Source organism: Passer domesticus, chromosome 6, assembly GCF_036417665.1.
Source record: "Passer domesticus isolate bPasDom1 chromosome 6, bPasDom1.hap1, whole genome shotgun sequence".
Taxonomy (NCBI): domain Eukaryota; kingdom Metazoa; phylum Chordata; class Aves; order Passeriformes; family Passeridae; genus Passer; species Passer domesticus.
This window is the reverse complement of record NC_087479.1, coordinates 38,940,682-38,958,941: the sequence shown is the minus strand read 5'-3', so window position 1 is coordinate 38,958,941 and position 18,260 is coordinate 38,940,682. Positions and strand designations below refer to the sequence as shown.

At 43.2% G+C, this 18,260-nt stretch overlaps 1 protein-coding gene across 4 annotated transcripts in view; it reads left to right on the top strand.

Moving 5' to 3' along the window:
* Positions 1–184: 184 nt before the first annotated feature.
* Positions 185–18,260, top strand: part of AMBRA1 (autophagy and beclin 1 regulator 1) — a 126,613-nt gene continuing 108,537 nt past the window's right edge. For 2 of the 4 annotated variants that reach the window (XM_064424766.1, XM_064424764.1), the window contains exons 1-7: positions 185–320; positions 10,749–11,004; positions 11,259–11,317; positions 12,044–12,227; positions 12,892–13,064; positions 13,851–13,917; positions 14,499–15,958. In XM_064424766.1, the coding sequence (XP_064280836.1) occupies positions 10,870–11,004; positions 11,259–11,317; positions 12,044–12,227; positions 12,892–13,064; positions 13,851–13,917; positions 14,499–15,958 (2,078 nt within the window). In that variant the 5' untranslated portion in view covers positions 185–320; positions 10,749–10,869. Of the gene's footprint in view, positions 321–733; positions 869–10,748; positions 11,005–11,258; positions 11,318–12,043; positions 12,228–12,891; positions 13,065–13,850; positions 13,918–14,498; positions 15,959–18,260 lie in introns of those variants that run through there. The other 2 variants (XM_064424767.1, XM_064424765.1) reach the window with 2 other exon arrangements.

Sequence of the window (18,260 nt, the reverse complement as noted above, 5' to 3'; positions counted from 1 at the left end):
TTAATTCCGGGCTGGGGCGCTGCCCCGCACTTCTCGGGGCTCGACTGCTCTCGCCTGCCCTCCGTCGCCCCCGGGCGGCGGTGGAAGACCTCGTCGCTCGGCTGGCGCTGCCTGGCGGCGTTCTAGCCTCGGCTGCTCGGGCCTTGCTCCCGCGCTCGGCGCCGCCGCCGTTGGGCCCCGCTCGGCGCTCGGCTGGCCCGCCTGGCCGGAGCTCGGCGCGGCGGCGGCGACGACGGACCCGGGGCCGCTCCGCCCGCCGGCCCCGCTCCGCTCCGCCCCGCCCGCCGGCCCCGCTCCGCCCGCCGGCCCCGCCGCTCCAGGTACGCTCCGGGCCTAGCGCGCCGCCGGCCCCGCGCCGAGGCCGCGCCGCCGCTCCCGGGCGGGCGCGGCCGGCCCCGCGGCGGCGCCCCGGAAGGCGGCGGTACCGATCCGTGCGAGGCCGCGGCTGGTGGAGCGCGGTCGGGAGGGGCTCGGGAGTCGCTGCCGGGGCCTCTGCGCGGCAGTTCCGGACCGCGGCCTGGCGGCGGGCGCCGTGGCGGGAGGGCGCGAGCCGCGGCCCCGCGGAGCGCTGCCCGTGCCGGCCCCAGCCCGGGCCCCGCCGCCCCGGCGCGCCTCAGGCCGGCCTTTGTGTCCCAGCCTGGCTGCTGCCGCTTCGCCGCCCCCCGTGCTGTCCTCCGGGCCCGGGGTCCGGGCTCGGTGCGGGTTCTGGGGCTGGTGCTGCGAGATGTGTTTTATTGTTGGTGGTGTTTTCCGGCCTTGCCCGAATAAAATGTGCAGCAAGCGTTGTCTGCTCTAGCTCTCCTGTTCTTCGTCGTGTGTTGCGGAACACTTGCTTGTGAAAGTAGTGTTTGGCATAAAGTGCATTCAGGTGTGCCTCTAGTTACGTCTTGTCTTGAGAGGAAACGAACCCAGCTAATTCACCAGCTATGGGAACGTTTTTGTTGCCATCTACCATATTTTTCCTGACAACACATAAATTTCTGTTGTGTTCTTGTAGTGTTTTTCTGGATTACTTGTGATCCTGTTGATACCATGCGTTCAGCTGCCTTTGGAAAGCAATTTTTCCTGTACTAAGTCAACGTTTCATCTTCAAGAGATCCTGTAGGTGGTTAGAGTAGCTTTTCTCACTACACACTCTCGAGTACTGTTCTGTGGTGGTAGACAGATTCAAGAATTCTTATCTAGATGCAAGCCTGTCTTCAAGAAGATAGATTGTATGAATGTGAAGTCTGTAAATGGTCAGTGCTCAGTGCTGCTCTGTTTTGCCCTGTGCATGAAGTGTTCTTTGGTCTTCATTTAAAAACCCACTGTGTTTTTCTATATTTGTCCTTGTTTACTGCTCCACCCAGTTTGGTGTCCTCTGCAAATGTCATCTGGCTTCTTTGCCTTTGCCACTCCCATCCTCTTTCAAATTGCTGATGGGAATGTTAAAAAGGGGCCTAAGAATGACCTGCTGGTAATGTGCACTTATTGCCAGTCCATTACTGGTCTCTTAAGTTTGTTGTTGGGTCAGTTTTCACAATGTGGTGTGAGGTTAAATCCATGCAGATTCGAATGCCTTATGGGTGATGCAGGCAACAGGACCTGAAATTCTCTGCTAAATGTAAAATCCTTTCTCGTGCTCTGAAGGGCTGTTGTAATGCATTTCCTAACATTCAGCTCTTCAGTGTACCTTGCATGCCGTTCTGGAGTCCACAATTGGTGCTTCTCTGGGTAATTTTTTTTTTAAATTGGTCCATTTCTATTTTGATGGTGGCAAATGTGGTTTTCGTGGCAGTATGGCTCTTAATGAATAGGGCTGTCCACTAGCATTTATGTTTTTCCTGATGCTTGGAATGAAGAATGTATTTGGATCCAAATGTCTGGACATGCCTTTTCAGATTGAGTTGCTGGGAGGTTCTGCCGAATGTTTACTTTGCTGACAGCTTCTTCTCAGTTTTCTTTCTTTTGCCCTTTTCTGAGTCATAACTGACCCTCTGGATTCTTGTTTGGTTGTTTCCTACTTTTCCATTTTCCGAGCAGCACTTCTAACTTTTATGCAGCTGTAACAACCAGCTCTAAAGAAGGCAAGCAATGATCCAGTCTGCTGCTGTCCCTCTGCCAGAAGTTTGGCATTTGAATAATTATTTTTTAAAGAAACTTCTGGAAAGAAACTCTGGTACTAATCTTTTATGCCATGATTAGCAAACTGACTGAACTCATGGGTCTTGCAGAGTTATTGTTGATGTGAATATTTACTACTAATGGGAACAGCACTAAGGTACTTTTTTTTCCCTGTTGAGTTTCTGTGGGCTTGATAAAGGGCATAGTGCATGATAAAAGTTATCCTGTGTGTTTTGTGTTAGTAGCCCTGTGCTATCCTAGCAAGGAGAGTGATAGAAACAAAATATTAATATGGTAAGGACAGAAGAATTTTGTTTTACAAAAGTGTGATATGCAGTGGAAGAGGATTAATAGAAATATTTTACTGGAAGGTTATTGCAGGATATAGTAGCTGCCTAATGAAAACATGGATGGGGTTGCTTGAAACAAGAGGACACCTCCTTTCCTCTGCAAGAGGAAGCAGTACTTGTCTGCATCTCAGGACTGGTTGGTTGTTAGGAATTCTTACTGGGACTGTTGTCTAGTAGCTCTTTGTTGTCTCCAGTTTTTGTTGAGTGGGATGATGAGGTGTCAGGCTTGAGCGTGGAGAGCATCATCTTGATGGTGTGCTCGAGCAGCTCCCCTTCACATGCTCTCAGTGAGGTGTTTTGGGTTGTCCTGGCAGAGTGATTCCTGCTTCCTTCTTCCTGGTACGTGTTACTAATTCTGCACCTTGGGCAGCACAGGATTGCTGAGAGGAGTCTCTGACTCATGTTTTGGACACTTTTTCCCCTCCCTTTATATTTCTCCCACAGACTCAGTCTAAGGCTGAGAAGGGCAATGGTGTTAAGAATTGTCTGTGCTTCTTTGTTCAGAATCTAAATCTTCATTGTCTCCCACCTCTTCTATAATTCTGAAACATCTTTGTGTGAAGACTTCAGCTTCTGTGTGGATCATTCTTGCTTTTTGTCTTACTATATTTCCATGTGAGCAAGAAATTATATGACCTGTATTTTCTAAAACATATTCTTGCTTCCAGTTCCTTTTCCTTTATTACTTGGATAAGGTGCTTGTGCCTTAAGTGCAGCCTTGAATGCATAAAACACTTTGTCTTCACCTTGGGGGTGTGTGATGCTGCTTCTGTTGCTCTGTAGTGTTGGCACTCCCGCATTACTATGGAATGTGTGATCTCACTTGGGGCCACTTGGCTGTGACCCTTGAGCTTGAAGAAGCTTGATGTGACTATTAATATAAATAATGGGACTTTGAATTGAGAATTCCTGTGCCTTTCTATCTAAATGGGAATAATTTTTTAGGGAGTTAATCTGAATTGTGTATTGCTCTGTCTCTCTATTGCTCTGGCTTTCTCTTCTCTGTGTCCCTCATTTCCTGCTGTGTATAGTACTTAACAAAAGATGCTGTGGTTTGAGTATGGAATTGTGGAAACCAACTCTTAATCTTCCAGATTAAGAAGTTCAGTTCTGCTGTTTGACTTGCCTTATAGCTTTGTGAAGTGATATTTATTCTCTTCCTATCTTCTGGATTGAAACTAATATCTCTCTTCTCAAGAATTCATTAAATTTATGTGGAAGTTGTAATCACAGTTATGAAAGTGCTCCATATTCTCATTGGTAAATGAAACTGTCAGACTCCAGACATGGGCGATCACTTACATTTATTATTATTATTACTTCCCTTTTTATATTTACCATTCATTTTCTGACCTTTAGCAGCTGATATCTGCAACTTTCTCTTCCATGTCTTCATCATTTTGCTGTAAATAGCTAGAATTTTAATGTACTTCTTTTGTCTGAAAATTTTTTTATGTGTATTTAGCTCATTTAATCCTGACTGGGAAGACAAATTAAGATTCTAATGGCAATTAGTTACTTGTTGCAGTCATACAGGATCTTGAAATGACACAGTACTATTGACATCTTTGTAATGTAATTGAATTTCCTGAGCTGTTTGCAGTTGCAGTTTAAAACACAGCACTGAATTTTTCAATCATGAAGCACTAAGACAAGTTATTTTTCTTTAGGAATCCTGTTTTATGTGTCAACACTTATTGCAGTGAGTGCAATTTAGAGCAGTGTGTCTACTGCATTGAAAATGTGCTTTTGAATTACTTTCCATCTCTCTCTGGCTTTAATCAAGGCAAAACTTCAGCTTACACTATAATACTTTGGGGAATATTTAAAAACTTGGAGGAGTAAAACCAGGACCATATAATGGAAGTGCCTTCGTGGTATTAGTTTTGGGTTCTCTTGGATAGTTGCATCATAAACTTTCTTTCACTTCTCCTAAGTATTTTTTTATTCTCCATGTTTAGGGGCACTTAGTTGGACTGACTCTTGTTCTAATCAAATTATTAAATTCATCAGCTTTTTTTTTTTTTAAAGCATAATCAAGCACACAAGTAGAAACAGAACAAAATAATGGGTTAGAGTTTTGCTTTTTTATTGTTTTGATTAATCATGCTTAAGATAGTTCTTGTTACCCATCCTAGACTGTTTTTGTTTGTAGGTTAGCTTTGTTTAAAGATTCTAGTCCAATGTAACTTTATTTGAAATTTTTGTTCATTTGGGTATTACTGCAAGGGATCTTGAAGTTTGCTCTATGCAAAATGTTTTCTGATGTTTGGGGTTGGGTTTTTTGGTTGTTTTGGTTTTTGTTTTGTTTTTGTTTGTTCATTTTTAACCCAAGAAGAGTTAGTACGTTTCAGACAGTCTCAGGGTTCATCTGGAACTACCACAAATGGAGTTAAGGGAAGACAAATCAAATGTTGTTTGAAGTAAATTTAGACATATATACCTAATCAGCTATATTGCCTGAAATTCATATGGCCCTGTCATTTAAGAATGAACATAGTCCTGTTCTTCCAATACTTATATTTTGACCCATGCAGCTATTTGGGATATGAGTCATGTCACCTATTTTTTACTGATTTTGTTGTTGTTATAGCATTGTTCAAATGCCAGTGGTACTGGCAAACTAGGACTTGCCAAACTAGGACTCCTTGAGTTGCCTTGTTTGTTAAGCTGAGTTGATGCAGTGCAAAGAGGGCAAATCAGCTTTTTAGTTTTGGTTTTACATAAACAGTTTTTTAAGTTTTGCTCAGTTTTTCAGGTGGAGACACAGAAAGGATTAGTGAAAATAGCATGACATTTGGTATGGATTGAATCAGTATTTTTAATAAAATTACATGTATAAGTCAGGTCTTCTATCTGGTGTAGTGTTTCTTGGGCTTCTTAGCATGTTATTGTTTCATGCAATTTAGGAAAATGTTGGCTTCAAAATCTCCATACTGCAGAAGGGAGGGGAAACAGATTATAAACAAGGAAGGGAACTAGAAAGTCCCTGGAGCTGTGTGATGGCTTCTGTATATTCCAAATTATGTTTTAGGTGTATGGTTTGTGCTTGGAGATCTCATGTCTTTGTGTCAGAAGCAGATTTTATTGTTTTATCAATGAAGTGCCTGCAAAAGGAGGGGCTGTGTAGTTCATAGTCCTTGGCAAGGTGATCTTTGGCTGTTTTCAGTGAGCACCTTTTACTCTTTTGGGCTTCAGAAGAGCACAGGCAGTCTTGGTAAGGCAGTTTGCTTCAAAACTAAGCTGTGTAAAATACAAGGGAAACCAACTTGTAGGAAATCCTTAGAGGAAATAGTCTGTCTTGTGACTGCAGCTTTCATTAGGATCACTGTCAGCAAAGATAAAGCATTTGGGCTGTAGTGCTGCATACACTCTTTTCATGCCTGTCTGATGATCTGATTGCTCTTGGAGAACCCACCCACATGTGCAATAATGGGAATGCTAAATTATTGCTAATATTTATTAAATGAAACTTAAATTACTAATATTTTTTAAATGCAATAAGCAGTTTGCTTGAAATTTTTAGTATGTTGCTGGTGTTAAAGCTTGAGATGCTGCACTTTAATTTGGGATAACTGCAATGGCATTGTTAGGGTTGGGCATGCTTCTTCAGAACAGACATTTTGCAAACAGAAGTAACTCTGGCTTACAAGGTAGGTAGGTGCCTGGCCAGAGCTGGGGGAGTTGAGTGTAATAATCTGTTTCCCCTTCTTTTCTAGAGACAAGTTGGCTTGTGATTTTGCAGGACAGTGGTATGCCTCATTGTTCACCACAGTTTTGCTCTTATGTTTTGAGTCTTTTTTTTTCCTTTTAATACAAAGTACACAGCACTGGCCCATCAGCTATGTGTGGATCATGGCTGTTTTACAGTCAATAGGTTATGGAAGCCTTAAAACTGAAAAAGGGACCTGGAGACCAAAACTACTGGCATGTGGTTTTTTTATCTTTGTCTCTTACAGGGAGTCTTATAAATGCATTCTCTCTGTGGAACCCAGATTGCAAAGTTGGTGACAACTTTAATATTTCATTTCATATTACCTCTTTCTTCATCAATCACATGAGGTCTCTTTGGGCAGCAGAATTGTCTGAAATTATTTGGACATTTGTATTTTCTGGATAGATCCCTCATTGTAAATATCATTTACTGATTGCAGCTCTTTCGTTTTTCTTTTTCCTTTTTAAACACTGATGGAGCTGTTTACACTGATTCTGTGCACATGCATTAGGAAAGGCTTTTAGGGTTGGGTTCAGCACACAACCACAAAGTTCTTTGCAGTGGTAATAGATTAGTCTGAGAGCTGAAGGCCACATGAAATAACATTTTTCTCCCATGAAGAGTGGAATAACATGAAGGTAGTGTTGCATATATCAAAGCCAGCTGTGTTCCCAGCATGGTGGTACCAGAATCTCCACAAAGTTAATAGCAGCAAGGATGGGGAAGGGGTGCATTAAGAAATGGCACCATCATCTCTGTGAAGTGCTGAAGTTTTGAACTGGAGTGGTGAGCCATTGCATAATCCATACAATATCTTGACATCCTTTTTACATGGCAAATTGAATGTGCTTCTTTTTATTCCTCTTCTCGCCCTACCTTTCTGTCAGTGTTTTCAGGGGGTCATGTACCACTACAAAGTGTTACCAATTTGCAGCTTCACTTTGGTTTTTTAAAGGTTCAACATCTGTAAAAGCAACATTTACAAGTAAATCTACATTACTCTAATGCTGGCAATTTTTCAGGCTTCTTCAAGGATAGCTGGTACAGAGCAAGTAAAAGGCTTGGGTTTGGGCTGTGTAATGCTCTTTCCAAAACTGTAAACAACCCAGCATGTTGTCCTGAAATGCCCTGAAGGGAGAAAACACTTAAGGAAAGAAAGCTGCTGATAATAGAATCTCCATTTTCGGAATTTTTTGTGGTCACCTGCATCACATTCAGGGCATCAAGTAATCTTGCAGTTGTTCGACACTTTTGGTCATCCTGGTTGAACCAACCATCCAAATCTCCCTCCTTCCCCCCAAAAACGAGTAAACAAAACAAATTCAACAAGAAGAAGAAAACAGAACAATCCTAATCCCTCTTTAGGTGGTTAGCTGTTTATCAGTTGTGATAGTTGTGGATATTTGTAATAGGCACTGCTACTGAATTAGTCCACCACTGGCCTGAACATGTTTGATCCAGTGACCTGCAAGTTTTATTTATGCTGAGTCCCAAGAAGTATTTTCAAACCCCCTGCATTTAATTTAAACTTTGTTAGTCAGATGGCTAATGAATAGCTGTAAATGTGGTTGATACTTCAATGGTTTATCTGGTAATGGTATGTAATAGCATGCTATCATTCAGCTTATATTTGAGCAAAATGTTTGGAGTTGGTAGGTATCTTTACTAGGTTAGAGAAACAATTGGCTCCTTTAACACCCTCACAAAAAAACCTACACAAACCAAAAAACTAAAGAAAACAAACCCAAAAACCCCACACCAAAACAAACTGAAGCTCAACACATAATCCAATAGAAAGGTTAAAGTCTTCCTGCTGAAAGGAGCAAAGATAATGCCAGTGTTCACTGCATTGCCAATGCTACACTGCATCCGTTTCTTCATCTGAAGGCTCTGAGTTTCTTTGCCTGTCTGAAGTGTTGCTGAATGTGCCACCAGGTAGAGGAGCAGTTACTGTGTTCAGGCTAATTCAGAAGAAGGATAAAGTTTGGCCCCTGGAGGGATCCAAGGTAACGCTGGAATCTCAGCATCACTCAAGAAGGACACGTTCCATGTTTTCTGAAGAGATCCCAGCTTTTAAAAATGTTGAGCAGGTTAGCAGGGTACTGCAAAGGCATTGCAGCCCTGGGTGTTTCCTTTGTTTACTTTTAAAATGGGATAAAGACATGAGTCAGAAGAAGCTGAAAAAACTAGGTAGAGTCCCTGAGGGAAAAATGTGAAGTTAAATGCTCAGGCTCACATATGAAGTGTTTGTTACAGGCAGATTAGTTGAATAAATTAGGACACATATGCAGAGATTTAGATAAGCTGTCTTAAGGTATGTACTTGGTTTTATATAGTGGAGATGACTTGGTCCTTCAGTAAGGTGAATACTAGAACTTCACTGACTGCAGTTGTAGGAGTTCTCTTCCCATTTATTTTACAATATGTAAACTTGTCCATGGCATAAATGAAGTAGTTTGTTAAATCCCTTGTTTTCCTTGTTGCTGTTGTACTTCAGGGAACATTATTTATGATAGGACTGAAATGTTGCTAGGTTGTCAGAGCTTGTTCTTTCTCATGAGTGATTGTTATTCTGCTTTATTACCGTGATCTCAAGTTATTTATGTGGTTTGTCCTTCACAGTTACTGAAAGGCTGTTCCAAAGTTGAAATCTTTTTGAACTTCCAGCTTATTCCAGCAGCAGCACCGATCTTCCATTGGTGTCCTGTTTAAATGTTTATTCTTGAGTTGTTGTAGTCCAAATTCCTTGAATACCCATATAGATTATTCAGCTACTGTTTTCTTAATTTTACATTAAGAGTTAAACTAGATGTACAGTTTCCTCCTGTAAAGTAGACTTTTTGTTGCCTGTATTGTTCTGAGCTGTCCTTCTCCTCCATTCTGCCTGCCATCTGAATCTAGTCACTTCTGAACATGGGTGCCTGGGGCTGTTTGCAGAATCCGGATCAGGATTTATCAGCATTTAGCTAAAGAAGATTTTTAGTTTAGGGATTCCTGTATTATATTGTGCTTTTGGATGTATCTATTCCAGTTATCCTTCTAGCTTTTGTGGGTATGGGCTTTTTTAATCTGTGCAGTTATTTTTAAGAACTCTCATGCAGTATGATATCTTTAGTTTTTGTGTTGATTTCCACTAAGGCTTTGATTTTGTAGAATAATTCCTACCTAATGTTTGGCTAACTTTCACAGATTCTCAAAAGAAAGGTTATTGTGTACCATGGAGTTCAGCTTCTCTAAAATACGTGATCCTCGTGCTGTTCACATTAAGCATCAGGGAATTTCCAGCTAGCTCAAAATGCACTGTGAAGAATTTCTTTTCTAGGAAGATGGATGCCTTTACTTGTTAATTACTTCAGTACTCTTTATTTTACTTCTACAAATAAAAACTGGTGTGCTTTTTTGGAACTCATTTTTCTGGCTTATCTCTTTAGACAGCTCCTCTCTATAAGCTGCAGCTGTCTTCAATTATCTGTTCAGGAGAGTTTTTTTAGGGAGAGTGGGAGGAAAGAAAATATTGCTGCTGACCATTCTGAGTTCTCTCATTTAACAGTGTCTCTTGTGCACATGAAATTTTTTTCTTCTTTATGTGTTTTTTTTTTAATGGCTATTTCCTTCTCTACTGAATATTGTTGGTTTTGTTCAGTGTAACGTGAACTGAGCAGGGTTTGTCTTTAGATCTTTGTGTGATCGAGAGATGGCAGAGTAGTATGCACACTCTGCTGGGATCAGAAGTAGTAGCATTGCAGCAGAGTTTCTTGGTTTATCTGTTCTGAGAAACTTTTCTGGAGAGATTTTTGTGGCAGACTCCATTGTATGACGCCACTGAAAAGCTGTGTGACTTGGTTTCTATTAGAGTTATTACATAATTTATTTATTTTATTTATTTAGCTTTTTTTTGTAGACAGTAGATATTAAAGCTTTCCTTTGCAGGTCAGAGTGTTCCAAAAGCATTATTCTTTGCCAGTATGCATTACTTGGGTGAACTGCTGTTCTAAGAGCAATGCAGATTGAAATGTGATGTGGAGACAATGGAATCATCTTGGTGGAGCTGTCCTATCATTTTTAAGCTGTTGATGGAGTTGGAAATAATTTGGACTTGAGGTCTATCAATTGTCTGACCTTTACAGTTTGACCTGTTACTGAAATTTGAGTAGTTCCTGGGAGATTCCTCTGTCATATTGTCAATTTGGTAATACTATTCCTCTGGCTTTCGGACATCCTTCCCAGATAGCACTTAAATCTTCAAGGTGTAAAGACTGTATCTTCATAAATCTTTTCTTTCCTTTATTATATGCAGCAGGAGATGAAGGGAAGGAAAAGAATTTGAAGGCAAATTTTTAATTCTCCATATGTGTAGTGTGCCTATGGCACGTGTACAAGGGAAGAGCTGAATGCTTTCCAAGTAATCTTTGGCTGCAGAAATGTCAAAATGGGGCCTTGATAATGGGAGCAGGTAGCATAGGCTGTGTAAGAAGAAAGATTTGTCTCAAGTCTTTTTTTTTTTTGGGATTTAAAGCTTTTACTTCATCTGGGTAATCAAGGTAAAAGCTGCCTTCCTTATCAGTCTCTTATCTTTTTAGGTTTCCATGAAGAAAAACAACTGAAATGTGGATAGCTTATTTGTAGCTTGGTGGTGGTTGTCATCTGGAGCCTGCTGGTATCTCCTCTCAGTAGTAGGTGTGGTGTTGGCAACTGAGAGCCATGAAGGTTGTCCCAGAGAAGAATGCTGTCCGCATCCTTTGGGGTAGGGAACGGGGCACCCAAGCCTTGGGTGCTCAGCGGCTTCTGCAGGAGCTGGTGGAGGATAAAACTCGATGGATGAAATGGGAGGGCAAGGTAAGGTTGTGGGATAGAGCTGCATAGCTTGATCTTGGAATGGGGGAAGGGAGGCAGGGATTTGAAATAAATTGTCTTCTGATTATACCTTTGATGTGTTACACTTGATATGCTCTCTGGCTCTGTTCAGTTCCTGCAGTGATGTGATACTAGATATGTTCCTGCAGCGGGTTCCCCTTGTTGTCTGTGTGGCTTACAGTTAAAGTATGATCATATGACTCTTGCAACACTTCCTGCTTTGTTGGCTTTTTCAGAAAGTTGAGTTACCAGACAGTCCACGCTCCACCTTCTTGCTGGCGTTTAGTCCAGACAGGTAATTAACTCCTAGTTCGTTCCCTGTTTCAGCAGTCTCCCTACACTTACAAAAGTGATGGAGGCTTGTGCCCATTGAGTTGTCCAGTCCTGAACAGCCGAATGAAACTTCTGGTTCCTGACACGCATGGATGGAATGTGTGCACCTTCCTAATCTCACAGCTTCGAGCATAGTTGGTGTTTAATTTCTGAGGTACCCAGGTGATACAAAGTTTTAAGGAAAAAGGATCTGTGCAGACACCGTGGGATTTCATAAGAAACTGAAGGGAGTAAAAGATGTTTTAGTACAACATGCCCAAATGATGTGACACATTCACTGGGATATCTAGGAATAAAGAACAGAGCAGAATGATGTGTGTATTGGAAGCAGAATTGGAGGTGGGATCTCATAGCATCACTTGATTTAACAGGGGTTGAGACGCTGTGGAGAGTTGGGAATATTTATTTGCCCCAAATTGTCAGTCAGGAGTGCCTTCTGACATGCACCTTTACTCTGACGTTCAAGGTCAAGTTTGTGCTAGCAGATTCAGATGAGCTCATGTTTGCATGGACCCTGAAATCTGGCTACGGGAAGCTTTGTGACATTGGTGCAACAGTAGCCTCTTACCCTTTGAGCTCTGTGTGGGAGAGCTGCTGGGTTAAGTGTGAACAGACCCTGTTGAGATGAAGGTCTAATTTTGTTGTATTCTTCTCATGCTAATGTTTGTCATACCTTCTGCATTCCCAGGACCCTAATGGCTTCCACACATGTGAACCACAACATCTACATCACAGAGGTGAAAACAGGAAAGTGTGTTCATTCCTTGGTTGGACATCGCCGCACTCCCTGGTGTGTCACCTTCCATCCCACCATCCCAGGCCTCATTGCTTCAGGATGCCTAGATGGGGAGGTTAGAATTTGGGATTTACATGTAAGTCTTTCCTGAAACATATGTTCCTTTGATATTTGGTGGGTGGTGACCTTTTTTGGCTGAGTTTGTTTTCCAAATGCTACCTGGTAACAGAGAGCTGTTTGGAAGCTTTTCTGGGACCTGTGTGTAAAAGCATAGAACAGACCATAGCCATGCTCTCCTCTCTAGAGAGGAGGTGACAGATTCTTCATTCAGTCCTGCCAGGTAGGTCATGCTTCTTAGCAGCACCTGTTTTATTGATTGCAGTGGTACAGGTAATTCTGGAGGACATTGTGCAAGGTGCCTGTTTAGCCTTTGTGAGAGACATGCTGTTTGTTATTCCACTGAGCAAATCTGAACTGTTCATTAGAGAAGCTGCTGCTCTACCTAGTTTGGTAAATGGCACAGAGATAGAACACATGGGCTCCTCTTTGTTTTAAATGGAGCATTTTTTACAGGCTGCTTGAGACACACTTACTTACAAAAATACATCTGTGGTCATTGTTGCAAGTAGTGTTACATTTTAGATCTGGCACGTAACCTTGTATGGGAACAGCTGATGTTGCCAGGGCAGCACCTTACTTGCAGTGCTTTAGGCACGCTGGGAGGCATGGCAAGTACATGGAAACTTAATGATTGCAAACTTTTTGATAAACTGCTTGTGGTTCTTGACTCCTCACTCTAGGGTGGAAGTGAGAGCTGGTTCACAGATAGCAACAACGCCATTGCATCACTTGCTTTTCATCCTACGGCTCAGCTCTTGCTGATTGCCACTGCCAATGAGATACATTTCTGGGACTGGAGTCGTCGAGAGCCTTTTGCAGTGGTGAAAACAGCCAGTGAGATGGAGCGGGTCAGGTGAGCCCCTGCTTCTGGGTGAAAAGAACACTTGTGTGTGAAAATTGGTCAGGTTTAGAAAGTGTGTGTGAGGTTCCTCTGGGATGCTGCACCCTGTGCACCCAGGCAGTGAAGTGTTGCTTGCAGCTCCTTGACTCAGCTGGTAGAAAACCAGTTCTGTGGGCAGAAAGAAAAGCAATTGAAAGTAATAGATCAGCTTGGTTGTTCATATTTATGATATGGCATGTGTCCATTAAATGTCCAGAATCTGCTTCATGTTGATTTGTAAGCTTAGTAATTAAACTTGTCAGCCATAAGGATGACAAAAGCCAGGAACTGCTGGAACAAAATGCTGAGCTATTACTTTGGCACACTTTTAGAGGAAACTGGATTGCTGGAAACCTGATGCCTGTTTTTGAGCAATTTAAAATAAGACAACGATATGGCATCAAGGCATGTTAATCTCTCCCTTTGTACCAATTCCATTTTGTAGTATAAATGTGTTGTTTATTCCTTTAAGTTTTCTGGCTATTTCAGTTGATATGGCAGTACTTAATTCCAGCTTTTAACTTTGGTATAGTGTTGCTGTGGACTATAAAATAACTGCAGTCTTCAGCTAGATAGGTACATGTTGTTCTTCTTAACGCATAAACTCTTTGATGTCCTTCATAAAAATATGATGATAATGTAGTAATATTCTCATTGCAAACGTGTCATGTGGGGTTTTCTTTCTTGCTGTGTTCCACTTCCTGTGTCAATGTGGAATGTGAACTGATGATTGATATTCTGGCACTGCTTTTGTTTTAGGCTGGTACGGTTTGATCCCTTGGGACACTACTTGCTCACAGCGATAGTTAACCCTTCTAACCAGCAGGTAAGGGGAATGTCAGGACTTGTATTGACTGGCTAGTTAAAAGGTGCTCTATGTACTTTAGCCCTGGTCTGTTTCTAAGCAGACTTGTGTTTTTCTGAAAACCTGAAGTCTTCTTAAGCCGAGTTCTGGCTCACCTCGATTGGTGATACAATAACAACATAACATATTCTTATGTGCATGGCTAATAAAGTGCTTTCCAAATATGTGTTTGTTTTGTCCTCTCTATCTGACTAATGGTGGGACAGAGGCCTCCGTGGTCCTGTTCTTTCAGTTCTGTTGCGATGTTGTTTTGGATTTCAAGCTATTTGAGGTACTAACAATTCTGACCCTCAGATGCTGATACTTCTATTTGTATGAACAATGTATTGTGGAATTTCACTGGACTGTAGAAAGAGGTTGTCTAGATCCATAAAATGAACTTAGAAATCAGCTCAACTAGTTTCTTCCAAGTCAAGGCCTTTAGGAAGGGGTTTATCACATCCTTTTCATCTGTCTGGGCTGGTAGCTGACTTTCTGCTGTTTATTTGGAAGTACAGGATTTTGCCTTGAGGTGACTGAACTTTGCCTGTTTCCTTCTGCAGAGCGATGAGGAAGTGGAAATCTCCGTGGACAGCACAGAGATGCCGCATTATCGACAGCGCGCTATCCTTCCGTCTCAGCCTGTGAGGCGCACACCCCTCCTCCACAACTTCCTGCATATGTTGTCCTCCCGCTCCTCTGGCATACAGGTGGGAGAGCAAAACAGTGTTCAAGACTCTGCTACCCCATCCCCTCCACCGCCTCCACCACCACCACCTCCGCCTCCAGCCAGTGAGAACACAAGGGCATCTGTCTATAACAGGCTCCGGGAGCGAGTCAGCTATCCCACAGCAGAGTGCTGCCAGCACCTGGGGATGTTGTGCCTTTGCAGCCGATGCTCTAGTGCAAGACTTCCTTCTTCTCTCTTCCCACACCAGGAAAACGCACCCTCCACGTCTTCTGGGGCCACTGGCACTTCCTTCTCCTCTGTGCAGACAGAGCCTTATCAACCCCCAGAGCAGGCATCCGTAGCACAGGAGGAGCAGGGGATACTTAACAGGCCCTCTGCTTTCAGCACAGTTCAGAGCAGCACTGCTGGCAACACCCTGCGCAACCTTAGCCTGGGCCCCACACGGCGGTCCCTCAGCGGGTCCTTGGCAGGCCACCAGTCCCGGTACCAACAGTCTGCAAGAGAGATGGCTTCAGGCTTGGGTGGGTCTGACTGGTCCAGGACAGTGCTGAACATGAGCTCTCGGTCCGAGCTGGAAGCCATGCCTCCCCCTAGGACCAGTGCCTCCTCTGTGAGCTTGCTGTCCGTGCTCAGACAGCAGGAGGGAGGTTCCCAGGCATCAGTCTATACCTCTGCAACAGAAGGGAGGGGCTTTCTGGCCCCGGGGGCTGAGGTGAACAGTGGTAGTAGTGCTGGCCCGAGCAATCCGGCCAGCATTCGTAATGAGCTCCAGTGTGATTTGAGGCGATTCTTCCTGGAATATGACCGGCTTCAGGAGTTAGATCAGGGGATTGGTGGGGAGCCCAGCCAGTCGCAACAGGCTCAAGAAATGCTCAACAACAACATTGAGCCTGATCGACCCGGTCCCTCCCATCAGCAGACTCCACAAAGCAGTGAAAACAATTCCAATTTGTCCCGGGGTCACCTGAACCGCTGTCGTGCTTGTCATAACCTGCTGACCTTTAACAATGACACGCTGCGCTGGGAAAGAAGCACGCCTAGCTACACACCAGGGCAGGTCCAAAGCACATTTGAGGGTGTGCCTCCAAATACCAGCCAGGTGCAGCCTGCAGAGAGAACCGAGGGCAGAGCTCCTGCCTCTAGCAGACTGCAGCTGGGCAGCTCTTCCACCCCGCAGGAGGAGAGGACCGTGGGAGTGGTCTTTAACCAGGAGACGGGGCACTGGGAAAGAGTTTACAGCCAGTCGGCTTCAAGCAGACCTGGGAATGTATCACAGGAGGCCTTAAACCAGGAAATGCCTGAGGAAAGCTCAGAGGAGGATTCACTCAGGAGGTAAGATACATGCTTGCCCTTCCTCCTCTATTTTTTCTTAAACCTTTCCCATCTAGTCTGAGGTTTTTCAGCATTTTCCGAGTTAAAAACCTTTTCTCATATGGCCATGTGCTATTGTGTAGATGAAAGTAGAGATGTTGGTGTTGTGTTGATAGCTGCCATTGTCCTGCTGCAGATGGGTTCTGAAGATTGTAAGGGCAGAGACTAGGCCTCTTAATGGTATTACAGACAGGCAAAAGGATGGGCTCTTCTAGCAGATCTCTGGGGTGAATTGTGCTCCTGGTGTTTCCGAGACCCTGCAAAAGCACGGAAACTCAGGATGTGTTAATGCTGTGCTTTGTGCTCCCTATCACACACCCTATCATCCTGTGCTATGCATGGAGAATCTGCCCAGGGTTGGCATGAAAACTGGGCACGAATAAGTTAAGTTAAAAGGGTTCAACAATAATTTCCTTAGAGTTGCCCAGAGGGGGAAAAAAGTCACAGCTCTGTGTCAGTGGTTTGGCATATGCAGTTGGCTTGCTGCTGATAAGAGAGGTTAGTTTTGAAGGTGGCTCCTGATGACCTGAGCTGGTTGGGGATGTGCTGATCACTGAAAATTTTAGGCTTTGCTGTCTTCTTTTTTAAGAAGGTGATTCTTTTTTTTTTTTTTAAGGATATTTTTCTTCTGCTTCAGATATGATACAAGAAACTGGATAAGCTAAATTGAACTTGTGTCAGGAAAGACCTGTCCTTTGTGTCAGAGTGTCTTCACTGGCTTGTGTGGATGATACAGCTACATTGGTACTTTGAATGGGGTTTCCGCACTGGGTTTCAGTTTTCACATCTTCTCTGGCAAGTGGTTTGTGCTCTTGCCAGAGGAAAGGTTCAGTCTTTCTGTTTCTCTGAAAAAGATGCTTTGAACTGTAGAAAAGCAAACTTTGCAGGTTGGATGCAGATGTAACAAACTAAGAAGGCTTAGTACACAGGAGTGCCTGAGGAAAGGGAATTCTTTCCTCTGTCCTGCAGATAAGCTGATTATGCTGAGGCTGGAACAGTGACTGCCTTTCTTGTTGTAGTTGCATAGCAAATAAGTGGTGGTGGTCATAAAATTATTAATCAGTTTCTAAATCCGCTCCCCAGTTTTTTTAATAGCCTGCCATAATGAGACTCTCAAGCTGATTACATGGGAGCTACTTTTTGGGCCTGAACTTACCTACTGTTAATTTAAGTCAGATATCCTCTTGTCTCCTATTAAAGGGCATAAGAATAAGAAGGAGCTGACAAATTTAGCTGTAAAATGGCACTTGAGTAAGTCTTGCGTTATCTTTCTTTGAAATAGTGGCACATACTTAAGTCATCTCCACTGTGTCTCCTTTTCTGGGATGAGTCACTGTAGTGTCAGAAATAACTGGGCAAATAACCTTCTTATTGATCGGGCAGTTGGCACATATTTGGACAATGAGATGTAGTGGGATATGTAGATACAATCTTTCCTGTGGTAACTATAATTTAAAAATGTCCTGAGGCATATAATTGATCCACCCCAGCCTACAGGACTCTAAGGGGAGTCCTGTGACTAAATCTCTGTCATCCATGGTGGTTGCTGCCGTCTGTTCCGGTGGCTGTAGCATTTGTGAAGGGTTGCTTGCTTACCTGATCAGCTGAGCAAACAGGTGATTTTTGCTGAGACTTCTGATTTGGATGCATGAGCTTAATTCCAGAGGAATTCCTGTAAGATAAAACCTTTAGTGAAATCTTTCTGGCAGAGGTTGTTGAGAATCTCCTAGGGACTCTTTTGTTTTCCCAATCTCCTGCTTCTGTTATCATGCCTTTCTAAAGAACAGGCACAGCAGGGGTTTCTGCTTCCCTTCTAACTGAAGTAAAGGTTATCTGTAGAGTTCGGAAGCAAGAAGCTGGAAGCAGTGAGCAGTCTGGTATTAAATGCTTGTGGCAATTTCCTTGAAGTAAAACTTCATTTCCTTTCTTGTTAAACACATTGGGTGGGCTTGGGGCTTTATGAAGTCTTTTCCCTTGAAAGGAACCTGCATGCGGGATAGCTCTATCCTGCAGATGTCATTTTCTTCCATTTTTAAATTAGCTGTTTATATTTTTCTTTATATAACGCGGGAGATGAGATTAGCTCAGTTGGGTTAGAGCATGGTGCTAATAGCACTGACTTTGTGGGTTCAATCCCCATACAGGCTGTTTACTTAAGAGTTGGGCTTGATCATCCTTATGGCCCCCTTCCAACACAGAATATCCTGTGAATCTAGTAACAAGTCAGCAAGCACCCACTTACCTCAATTTTGTGTAGAGTGAG